The sequence below is a fragment of the Helianthus annuus genome, chromosome 17 (genome assembly GCF_002127325.2).
Source record: "Helianthus annuus cultivar XRQ/B chromosome 17, HanXRQr2.0-SUNRISE, whole genome shotgun sequence".
NCBI classification, from domain to species: domain Eukaryota; kingdom Viridiplantae; phylum Streptophyta; class Magnoliopsida; order Asterales; family Asteraceae; genus Helianthus; species Helianthus annuus.
The window spans coordinates 181,829,135-181,841,829 of NC_035449.2; the positions used below are offsets into that span (position 1 = coordinate 181,829,135).

Here is a 12,695-nt window from a genome sequence, read left to right on the forward strand (position 1 = left end):
CTACGCGTTGTTTTCTCCGAGACTCCAAATGTGATCGATCAAGTCCAATTGAAGATTGACATGTGTGAAATCGTTATGTAAGGAGAACCTGTTCAAATCTTGTTGTTCTCCGCTAACCGGAACATTATTCTCCTCCACCGCGTTCTCGTCATACTCACAAATTGCATGTCCTTCGTCTTCGAGGATCATGTTATGCAGAAGAATACAAGCATACATATAGTATCGCAACGTTTTGGGTGTAAAAGCGCGTGCTGGGTTTTCAATAATATGCCATCTTTGTTGGAGAATCCCAAAACACCGTTCAATATCTTTTCTAGCCACTTTTTGAAACTTGGCAAATTTCTTTCTTTTTCATCCGCAGGATGCCTAACCGTTTTAACTATTGTAGAGTATTGTGGGTATATTCCATCGGCAAGATAATACCCGCGTCTGTACTCCACGCCCGAAACTGTAAAACTCGTATCAGGACCGACCCCTTTTATAACATCGTCAAAAACCTTCGAATTTTGTAGAACGTTGATGTCGTTATTCGAACCAGGAATACCAAAGAAAGCATGCCAAATCCATAGGTCTTGAGACGCAACAGCTTCTAGAATTATTGTTGGATGTCCCTGATCGCCTCGCGTATACATTCCTCGCCAAGCGGTAGGACAATTCCGCCATGGCCAATGAATGCAATCAATGCTCCTGAGCATGCCTGGAAAACCAAACCTTGCTTGGTGGTGTTGATACAAATTTTGAACGTCATTGTGATTCGGTTTTCGCAAATATTTTTTGCTGTAGAGCTTCATCACAAATTTTCAAAACGTGTATAAACATTCTCTAGCAGTTCTTTCGGACATATTTAAGTATTCGTCCCAAGAATCGGCTGTCGTCCCATAAGCAAGTTGACGAATCGCCGCAGTACATTTCTGTAAGGTGGTGAAGCCCATTTTGCCTCTAGCATCGGGTCGCATGGTAAAAAACGGGTGATAAGTGGCTAAATCGTCGGCGATACGTAAGAAAAGTCGACGACTCATTCTGAAACGGCGTCTAAAAATAACCTCCGAGTACAGCAGCTCGTCGGCAAAGTAATCAACGATTAATCTTTGGTTAGCACCTACAAGATAACAAAATATATATATATATATATATATAACTTATAATTAAAAAATAAGACTAAAAACATAAACTTAAAAAATTAAGAATAAACATATAAGAATATAAATATAAGAATAAAAATATCACTAACTTTCTCGGTCTCGCTCGATGTGTGGGTTCCTGTTTCGTGGTTGTGACGAAACCTCCTCCTCTTCTTCTTCCAAAATTATTTGTGTCGCCTCTACCACCTTGTTTATAAAAAGATTTACGGCTTCCATGGTGTCCGTCGAATCCGATGAAGAAGAAGATGACATGGTGTATTTTTTAGAGAAGATTATGTGGGTATTTTGTATAAAAATGTGGGAGCTGTTTGGAGAAAGTGGGTGAATTTTGATATAAAAGTGGATAGATATGTGGGTATTTATAAAGGTTTTAAATTGATTTGAATTTTTTTTTTAAATTAGCTTATATCTCAACGGATATATTGAATGGACCCCATCACTCCGTGCCCCGTCTCCACCGTCTGATTTCCGACGCCTTTGCTGCGTCGGGCCCCTAGGGGGCGGTGTGGGACGTTCCTAATGGGGGGGGGACGGGCCTTTCACGAAGCCCATACCCATTGGTCTTATACCATTCTTTCCCTTCCTACATTCAACGAACTTGTACACTGTGCGTTACAAACTTGTGTGTTCCCCTTCATCGGTCATCGATACTAGACGTTATTATCCTTCACCCTTTCAATTTCCCTTCTCCCTAATATACATTTCGTTGAATGTAAGGCAGCCAAATCGAATGTCCTTCCATTTTCCATCTGCAATCTTCAATGATGGAGAGGGAAACAGATGCGAGAGTAGAGGAGAATTCCACCGGTCACCACCGTTTCGGTTGATAAGTTCTAGGTCTTGTTCTGCTTTTTCACAGCTTTCAATTTGCGTTTTTAACCCTAAAGAATAAAGAAAACAGGGGTCACACGCAGTGGCGAAGCTTGAAAAAAAAGTTCGGGGAGTCGGAAGGTAACGGACCTAAAAAAAATTTCTATCGCGTAGTTTCGAGGTGTATGTTCGGGTCGGACGTCGGTGATTCGATTCGGGTCGGGTCAGGTCAGGTCAAACATTAATATCAAATAAAAAACGTTCTCAAACATTAAACCGTAAACATTGTTTAACAAACAAACGAACAAAGACACCAAAACATTAAAAAGAAGAGAGGAATGTGGGCACCCGGTTATCCTGGATGAGAATTATAGTTCTGCCCGTCTTCCCCATAGCATAATCTAATAACAAAACAAGTTAACAAATTAACGTAAATTTCAAACTCTAATTTCTATCTAAATCAAATCACAATAAGATTAAACAAATAAAATTAGACATAGTAACAAAAAGATTCAACAAGTTTAGGGCAAAAATTCGGACCAATTTCACCCCTAATTTCAACCTAAATCACATAATTTGCAGCCCTAAATTAAACCTAAAGATAAAAAACACATACCTTTAACCTTATGAAGATTGGAGAAGTCGAACAACAGTACAAGACCATAACAACGAGCAGCGTTTTGGCTTCTATTCTTGAACGAGAAGTTGAAGTCGAACAGTTATGGAACCTGCGTTTTCCCCTCTTCTGCAGTTCTGGCTTGTCGCTTTTGTTCTTCTGGTCGATGTCCCAAAGTAAACGAATTTGGGTTTTTTTTTTGATAGGGTGGGCTTTTAAGTTGGGCTATATAATGATTTGTTTTGGGTTATATAATATACATTCTAGTATTCTACCAAATATAATGATTTGAGCTATAATATTTGGGCTAATTAAATATTTTATTTGAGCTATATAAATAAAAAAAAATTAAAACTGGGGGGTCGAAAACGTATATACCTAATTTTTTTTTATAAAACCGGGGGGTCGAAAACGTATATACCTACAAAATCCTATACGAAACGTACATATATAACACTACTTGCCGAAAAGTTCGGGGGGTCGGGCGCCCCCTCCCTCCCCTTACACTATGTTCCCGAGTCATTTAACAGGGGGAGGGGAGGGGAGGGGAAGGAAAATTTTCTCTCCTAATCTCTCCAATTTGGGAGGATGAATATATGGTCATATTTTCTTCCCTTTTCCCTCCCCTCCCCCTGTTAAATGAAACTCGGGAACATGGTTTTTCATATTTTCATCTCTTTTCCCTCCCCTACCCCTGTTAAATGAGACTCGGGAACAGAGTGTAAATCCTGCGCCTCTGGTCACACGTAGTATCATACGAGTCAAGAACTGCACTGGGTATGCGGTTTTCTGTTTCATAATCCTCTTTTTGTTGATTGATTTGTGATTTTTTGACGATTTGATTCATATTTTCTTAGAAACCACATGTAGGAGTTACTCTCGAAACATGGAAGACGAATATTAAATGTTTATCCGTCACATGAACCCCCCACGAGGGCAACGAATCAGGTAAAAAAACTACAATCATCTAGGCACACACCCTTCAATTTGACAATTTCATCATGTTTTAGGCATAGAAGAGCCTGATCAATGGCATGCCCGCAAGGTGTTTGTGTTATTGCCTGAAAGAAACTGATTGTTTGATTTAGTGTTTTATTGAAACAAGTGGACTGTGCTAACAAGCATGGCATTCTTTTGGAAGTTGTGAAAGTGCTCACTGATCTAATGTAACACCTCGAAATTTTGTGTCCAATGATGTGTTAACACGTGTCATTTGTTTACACGTGGCATCTATAATAAATAAAGGACTAATTTTGACAAACCTTGAAAGTATATAAATTCGAGGGTTATAAATGTCAACAAGGGTAAATATGCTGTATAGTAACCCTAAATAACGCTTGAACCTTCAAACGAATAAATCATAGATCGTACGGAAGCGAAACGCGGAAGAAAGTGAGAGATTTCGAACTACAGGGGTTAACTGTGTCAACATGTTTAATTATACCTCTGAGTGACCCTTTAACGTTCCCAAGACTTCGTAACAGTGTTATACGCTCACCAGAATATACTATATAAATTCCGCGAAGTTCCGTCTTAAAACGAGAGAGTTATACTCAGATTCGTATGAGAAGGGTTAAAAGCGTCAACAGTGAAAGTTAAGGCTTTCCAAATAATTAATAAACTAACCGGGGACTTTATAATGCGGGTAAATAACACGAGGCCCCTATCGGTAAATAACCGAGGGCCAAACCGCAAAGTTACCCCTTCAAACCCGAAAGGTCAGGTAAATCATTACGAAAGATTTCGTTATTAATTACCAGGATTTCGTAATCATTTCAAAAGATTTTAAAAATCTGAAAAACAGGCCCCACGCGACCCGCATTGCATTTGTGGTTAAGTTGAGGCGGGCCGCGAGCCTCCTCTTTTACTCGCCTGGTATTTAAATCCCAGGCGGCCCGCATTAGAAACGCATGGAACTCCCATGCGGGCCGCATTAGACGCCCAGATGCAGAAAGTTGTAACTACTTGCCTTTTGGAGCATTTGAACGACCAAACATCAATCAATGAGGCATGGGTGCCCCCTACTCGACCCATAGCTCTCAGGGACACCTACCCATCATCTCTGGACTGTTGTGAGTGTTTGTAATGATCATAGATGCTTGGCATTGGCTATAAATAGCCACATTATGCACATAACATTCACAACATCAAAAACACACATCTCTGATCATTGCAAGAGCTCTCAAGTCCTTTTCTCTGCTCTATAAGCAAGAACACACTTCTGTAAGTCGTTCATAACCATTTTGGTCATACATTTCCATAGTTTTAGCTTAGAAACTCAACCGTCGTAACTAACGGTTGTCATTACAATATCTTGCAAATGGTTCAGTCTTATGACGGATCAAAAGTAGTTTTGAGTAGGTAATTATGTGGGTAATAAACCTCTAAAAAGGTTCCCCCTGATCACCACTCTAACTACGTCAAATATCGAGTCAAACGTGCGGTTAAAAAGTCAACAGAAAGCTATTTTAGCGAATTATGCATAATCTGTAATGTATATGTTATGAAACCTGTTTTGACACTTATAAAATATGATATTAAGTATATAAACTTGTTTGCGCTCGTTTGAATCGACCATTTGCTATATTGACCCGGTTCGGAGCCGAATGTCGCAAAAGTTTGACTTTTGTTTTGACTTCAGTTCTGACCCGTTTTAGTGAGGTATAGATATGCCTTAGGACTCTCTTAGGACCAGGTCACATGTTGGTATAAACCTCTGTGATCGGTTCATGAGTTATCCGAGTCTTTTGCGCATTTCCGTCATTCGCCTAAAAGTTGACCGTAACGGCCTTTTGAGATTAAAACGAGTATTCCGGACACGTGAACGGACCAAAACCTTGCTTATTAAATTATAAGCATGTCCTTAAAGTTTCACGTCAATCCGAGGTCTAGAATGAGAGTTATGCTAAATAGCGCAAATTAAATAAACTTTTGTAATAAACGGCGCAATTAGCATAACACCCATCTAAACCAAGATTTCGTCACTAAAACTTTTACCCACTGTATTAAAATAATATTTTGGGAATTTTAAAGATTTTTAATAATTTTTACCTCGCTCATAACCTGCGGTTATGGCTACGGTTCGGTAAATACCGAATATGCCCTTTTTGGCCAAAACATGAGTTCTACAAGGTCTTTTGACCCGATTCCAGTTGCTACTGGTTTTAAATAATAAATAAAGTATTTTAAGCTTTATAAGCTGTTCGGGAAACTCAGATTTCCTGTAGAACTCGAAAAGCCCTTTTAAAATCTTTAAAATGACCGAAAAGTCCCTACGGGGCATAATATTAATTTAAACTCGTTACGGGCGTCACGGAAGGTATCCTACTGATACCACAACCCATTTAAGGCATATTGACTTAGGAAATAAGCATACGACTCTCATGATTAACCGTTTCGCCTATTGCGCGCACGGTTCGGCTTATGAAACTAGTTTTCATAAATTAGCCGATACGGGTCAAATTATATTATTTGAACCCCAAAATCTAGAGTGTGAACCATAAACCCGTATAAAACAAGTCTCTGAACTTGTTGGGTCAGAATCACACTTCATTCTCGGTTTTCGCCTTTTCGCGCGATTAAACCATATCTATATATATCGGAACCAACCGGTCTAGGCTACGGCCATTATAAAGACTCGTTAGGATTCTAAGAGGTTAATTAAAACCTTCGTTCCAGATTAGGAGCCCCAGTAAAAGCTATCGGTGATTTAATCCAATTAAGGAAATATACTTGCAAAGGTAAATACTTTAACTTATTTCCCCTATATGGGCTTGGGTTACGGTATATTAATACCGCTTGATTGAGCATTATATTCTTCCATCGCTTAGGTGGTTAATTAAATAATATGATCGGCTCATTTAAACAGTTTTGTTGCTTATAAGCCTTTGGGGGGTTTAATGACCGTTGTCCCGGATATCCTTGGCATCATTTTACGAAATGGCCACGACCATCGACATCCCGGTGTAGGCGTACACCCGGTATAAAGTGTCGACATTAAATTAAAAGACGTAGCCGTTGGTTTTTATACTACGGTTTTACGCAAACGTGGTGTGTCTATAAATCTTTAACCCGGCACGACCCGGGCTACTGAACGCATAAAAGAACATGTAAAACGTTCACAAGATTTTATTATAATTTTCCCAAGTTATAAAAGAGTTTGTGCCTTGTGCATTCAAATCAATTTTAATAAACATTTTCAAATGTGTCAGTTGAATGTATTTACCAGTGTAAACTGACGTATTTTCCCCAAAAAGATTAAGTGCAGGTGCTAGACGAAATTGGCTGGTATTAGCTGCCTAAGCATCACGAATAGTCTCGCAAACTCGATGCCGTATCTGAATGAACAATATTTATTTATTTTGATCCGCTGTGGATTTATTCAACTTCTGTAATACATTTGATATTACAACCAGAGGTTGAAGTTTATATATTTATCTTAAGCTTCCGCTGTGCATTATATAATTGTGTGGTTTGACTATATTGTTGCCAACGTCGTCACGGTAATCCCCCACCGGGCCCACCGGTGAGACACGTGGAAATCGGGGTGTGACAGGTTGGTATCAGAGCCAACGTTGAGTGAATTAAACACTATCCTAATGTGTTTAATCTCAATGACACAATTGCACATACTTGAGTCTAGACAAGAACTTAGGACAAATTCGAATTGTTATTCCAATTTTGTCTTTTCTTTTATTATTGAAATTTAAAGTTTTATAAAGCAGGAAAATGCCACCTGTTATATTCCGAGGAAGAGGAAGGGGAAGAAGAGGCAGAGGAGAAGTCGTGACACATCACGATAACGAAGCTGGACCATCAGGTACAAGACATCCTTCAATGACACGGAGTGAAGAACCACAACGACGGAGAGATCTTTATGAACCTGCGAGGCATTCCACCTCACACAGCTCAACGCTATCCTACCGGCACTCCTTTGGACCAAACTCAGAAAATGATCCCAACAACCCACAACCTTCCTTCATACCTCTACAACGTTCGGTATCGACCCGGAATTATGACGACCCTACTCCATACTTCATAGGTCAGTTTAATCCGGCTGACTACATACAGGAACCTTCAGGCTTTGTTCCATTAGGGCCACAAGATCACTTCTCCGAAGACCATATGGATGAAGATACTGATCCAACTGAACCTGCTCGTGGTACGCCCACGCATCCGATAGAAGTCTCTGATGGGTCATCCTTCCATGGCACACCCTATCAGGGGCCAGACAGTTTCCAAGCGTTATTTGACCGACATGAGTGGTATTACACGCCACCTCAACAGACGTCACAACAACCGCGACATCCACAGGATCCCTCTGAGGATTCACGCTTTGAGGCAGTTACGCCACCACCTCCGCCACCGGCGCAACCAGTAATACCTGATCCGCCAAGGCGTAGGAGGACAAATGCTCGTATGTCTACACGAGGAGGAGGGGGTATCCACTTCAGCACTCCTCGACATTCTAGTAGTAGCCACTATCCGCCACTACAAGAAGAAGGACCTTCAAGTCCTATACAGGAGGCGAACTCCGCACCAGCTGCACAAAATTCGCCACCATTTGGGTATGACCAACCCATACCTGCTTACACGGGTCCAACAGCTTACAACCCGTTCGAACCGTCACAAGCACAATACAACTACGGCTATGAGCGCGACCCATATGTGGTGTCGGCAAGATATTGTCACACCCCCAAAATCCACCTGCGGATAACACCCGCTTCGAGGGCGTGACTGACCAGGATCCAGCCACCAATTATACCGAATACTTAAGTTGATAACAAAAGTAATACTTACTATTCATAAGCTTAGCAAATATTAAGTTCAGAGTTTTAAAGTTTTAAGTTCCAAAACAGTATTAAGTAGCGGAAGCATAAGTACGGTAGGTTAAAACAAAGTTCATGTTTCAAAATAAGGTAACACCCAACACAAGGGTGAATAGACACTACACGTTCCCAAGCTGCAAGCTCCATCGTCACTGGTTACCTGCAAAGCATGCAGTAAGGGGTCAACAATAATGCTGAGTGAGTTCACTAGTTGTCCAGTTTTAATTACCAAAAACTTTGTTTCACCGATTAATTTATCCGTTTATACATGCCCTGGGGAGCTACCCCAAAAGTTAGCGACTAAACTGTTTTTCCAATACCGAACACTAGGTAACCGTTGCGTATCCGCAGGATGCCCCGATGTCAATGTTCTATCATCATTGACGGATTTCTGAGTACATTAGTTCACGCCCGTCCCAAACCAGGGCACGGTGTGAGGCTGGTAAACACCTAAATAGCGCTATCAACTAATAACCCGCTCGCCTAACCCGGCGACTAATCGGTATTTGTAGTAGGGACTTGAGTGATAGAGTTTCGTTTAGTGCCGTTAGTTGCAATCCGTATAAACAGTAATTAACCAAAAGGTTTCCCAATACCCGGGAAGGAAAAGTAAGTTTTGTTCCCAATGACTAGGGAAGGTATGTAAATGGTATCCCCTTTTACCAGGGGATAGGGTTGTTAGTCTCGTGTCCCAAACCACCGGGACGCATGCTTTTAAGTTGTGAACTCACCTTGGGTTGCTCGGTAGGTTAAGGTTACTTGTCAATCACGTTGGTCACCACGTCCTAACATGGTTACCGGTATAGGTCAGGTTCGGTATACAGGCATTCACGTAAAAACTTACACATAACTAACACGTATCAAGCATATAAGTAAACAGTGGGTTACTGGGCCGGCCTAAGAAATTAAGCAGTCAACAGCAACACGTAATCCAGTCAACAGATAGCCCAAGTTAAACACATGTGGGCCCAGTAACCAAAATGAACAGCCCACTCGCAACCAGCTGGTCTCGAGTCGCAACCAGGTGGTTTCGGCTTGTCACGTTGTGGTTGCGAGTCGTAACCGTGGTCTCGAGTCATCATGCTGTGGTTGCGAGTCGCAACCGACGTAGTCTCGAGTCGCAATCACGTGGTTTCGACTTGTCATGCTTTGGTTGCGAGTCGCAACGGTGCGGTTTCGAGTCGGAAGGCTGTCGTTGCGAGTCGTAACCTGTCGCTTTCATGTACACGTGATGATGCAGGTGCATCAGTCCCTTTTGTACCAAGAATTCAGGCCCATTTTAGGAAACTACCAATAAGGTTTCACTAACACTTTGCCAAAGCTGAATACTAGTAAAGATAGATCAAACTTTGCCATTTTTACATCTTCAAGCCATATTCAAACAAGTTCATCCTATCTTCATATTTTTCTAGGGTTTTCATGCCAATATAAACACATATTTATGAACCGAAAATCACACATTTAACAAGATCTTGATGCTAAACAAGAAAACATACATTATAGCCGAAAATCTTATGCTAAACATCATCATTCTTGCAAGAAACAAAGAAGCATAGTGTAGTTGGCTATGAACACTTGTAAACTACCAATATCATGTCATTTTTAGTCATGTTAACACATATTCACAAACTTTGCAAAACATCCTAATAATCATGCATAAACTACTAACCAACCATTTCTTAGTTCATACAACATACATACATCTTATACACAAAAGATAACCCACAAGATAGCACTAACCGGTTATGAGAGGAGGAGCCGAAAACAAAGAAAAGAGAACCAAGAAGATGGAATGTCCGAGTGATAGTCTTGACCGAGTTTCTTGTCCGGGATCTTTGCTTGAACCGAAAATAGGAAGGGATTGGGGTGTGTTGTTGAGGGTTTCTAGTTGAGAGAGTTTGAGGAGTGTTTGTGTGTGTAAAATGGAAGAAGTGGGGGAAAGGTGGGATATATATACAAGGGGATGTTTCGGGTTGGGCTTGGGGGTTTCGGCCCAAACCGGTTTCGGCTCAACGGCCCACTCGAGACCGAGTGGCCCACTCGCAACCGCCCGGTTGCGAGTCATGGTCTCGGGTCGTGGTCTCGGCTCTATTATATATCTATACTACATATATAATACATACAACACATAAAATGCACAAAGGATCACGTTTTCATTTAATAATAATCATATACACAAAATATTACAAGGTGATCGTTCGGAAAAACCTCGAGTGTCACAGATATAATGCGCGCTACCCTGACGGAGCACATGGAAACATGGGACCACCGGACTACTCAGCTCATGGGTATCCAATACCTCCCAGACCTCCAGTTCCGCATCAAGCGCCACAACCACGTTTCTCTCCTCCTGAACAGGAAGAAATACTCCATCGACTAGATCGTGTGGAGAGAGAGTTCGAGGAAGAGAAGAAAAGCCACCGAGGATTTCTCAAGGGCTTGGCAAACCTACTAAAGGGCAAAAAGAAGAAACGTGACCATTAGCCCTTAATAGTTGTACGAATGTAATTTCTACTTTAAAATAAGTCCCTGTGCGGACAACTTATCGTATTTCAGTCCCTACGTGGACTTATCTTTAGTCCTTACATGGACATCTATCTTGTATTAGTCCCTGCGTGGACTTGTCACTTATTTTAAAACCTCTATGAGGTATGTACTATTTGAAAGACCCGTTTAGGGAAATATGTAAATTGTATTTGAGATTTTGGAATGTACGTTATGAGTTTTGTTTTAATATGTATAAAATAAATCAAAACCATTCCTTTTATATTGATCTGCCTAGATAAAGAATCTTAAAAGGTGAAACCTAGCTTGGTGTCTTTTAAGATCCAGTCAAGATGGTACGACCTAATTGAAAAGATTCTGATTCCCTGTTAACCTCTGTACGCATGTTAACATTCATGACAGATGTGATTCGTTAAAATCACGCACGTCATTCTTATACAATAATCCTTTAAGGATTTCAAAACCCAACTAAATGATTTATAAATCGTGGGTTGAATCACCAATGAAGGTGACCAATATTATTAAAACATCCATTAGTGATGTAGTGCCTACGGGCCAGTATTATAAAAACATCCATTAGTGATGTAGTGCCTACGGGCCAATATTATTAAAACATCCATTAGTGATGTAGTGCCTACGGGCCAGTATTATAAAAACATCCATTAGTGATGTAATGCCTACGGGCCAGTAATTATAAAAACATCCATTAGTGATGTAATGCCTACGGGCCAGTATTATTAAAACATCCATTAGTGATGTAGTGCCTACGGGCCAATATTATTAAAACATCCATTAGTGATGCAGTGCCTACGGGCCAGTACTATTTAAACATCCATTAGAGATGTAGTGCCTACGGGCCAACCATATTAAAACATCCATTAGAGATGTAGTGCCTACGGGCCAACCATATTAAAAACATCCATTAGAGGTGTAGCGCCTATGGGCCGTAATAATTGTCTTATAACGACAAAAGACAGTGGTGGTCTATGACTCCCTGCCAGAAAGGGGTAAGAGAACTACGGTTCAAACCTCTATGCCTTTGATTCTCTGAAATCCCGGCTAATATTATAAAACATCCTCGTGATTAGGCTTTATGCCGCCAATACTATTCATATAGCTGAAATAGGATATATTCAAATCCTAATATTAAATGATATAATAAGTTAACCAAATATGGTCTCTGTACCATGGTTGACAAATTGTCATAAAAGACGATTATATAATAATCTCCTGAATGAAATTTTGTCATCTTCTGTAACAGATTCATGTTACAATGGCGGATCCCAATGGAGAGAATAGCCATACTAATGATGACGAATACGACAATGCGTCAGTGCATCTGACAGGCGCACAACTGAAGGCTCTGATTGACAATGCTGTTCAGGCAGCTCTTGATCGTCAATATACTGAGTCCCAAGGCAGAACCGTGTCAAAACCACCCTCTAAACCAAAGACACACTCCAAACCACCCTCTGAACCCAAGAAGGATGACGACAAACACTCGTCCACTCAGCACAGTGTTCATCGCGATAGAGAATATACTGATGCATCCAGTGCTAAGGGTTGCACCTATAAATATTTTGTATCATGTAAGCCCAGGGAATTTACAGGGGAGAAAGGTGCTGTTGATTGTATCACCTGGCTAGATGAGATGGACACTATTGTGGACATCAGCGGGTGTGCAGCGAGGGATGTGGTGAAGTATGTGTCCCAGTCTTTTAAGGGCGAGGCCCTGGCATGGTGGAGGGCGTTGGTGCAGGCATCTGGTAAGTCTGCTTTGTACAAGATGACATG

The 12,695-nt window shown here is 40.9% G+C and overlaps 2 protein-coding genes across 2 annotated transcripts; both read right to left on the minus strand.

The window, feature by feature from the left end:
• On the minus strand, positions 1-632 carry LOC110925320. Its single transcript, XM_022169275.1, has 2 exons — positions 272-632; positions 1-176 (listed from the first exon to the last, which is right to left on the minus strand). The coding sequence occupies exons 1-2, from the start codon at positions 630-632 to the stop codon at positions 1-3; spliced, it is 537 nt and encodes a 178-aa protein (XP_022024967.1).
• A 168-nt stretch (positions 633-800) lies between these two features.
• Positions 801-1,394, minus strand: LOC110925319. The gene is made up of 2 exons (XM_022169274.1): positions 1,232-1,394; positions 801-1,099 (listed from the first exon to the last, which is right to left on the minus strand). The coding sequence occupies exons 1-2, from the start codon at positions 1,392-1,394 to the stop codon at positions 801-803; spliced, it is 462 nt and encodes a 153-aa protein (XP_022024966.1).
• Between the last annotated feature and the right edge of the window lie 11,301 nt (positions 1,395-12,695).

Excerpts from the sequence above, each read along its gene's own strand:
- LOC110925319 (XM_022169274.1), bottom strand. The coding sequence starts at position 1,394 with ATGTCATCTTCTTCTTCATCGGATTCGACGGACACCATGGAAGCCGTA. Across the intron at positions 1,100-1,231 it reads CATCGAGCGAGACCGAGAAA|GTGCTAACCAAAGATTAATC; the intron begins GTTAGTGATATT and ends GTTATCTTGTAG.
- LOC110925320 (XM_022169275.1), bottom strand. The coding sequence starts at position 632 with ATGTATACGCGAGGCGATCAGGGACATCCAACAATAATTCTAGAAGCT. Across the intron at positions 177-271 it reads GGGATTCTCCAACAAAGATG|ACGAAGGACATGCAATTTGT; the intron begins GCATATTATTGA and ends TGATCCTCGAAG.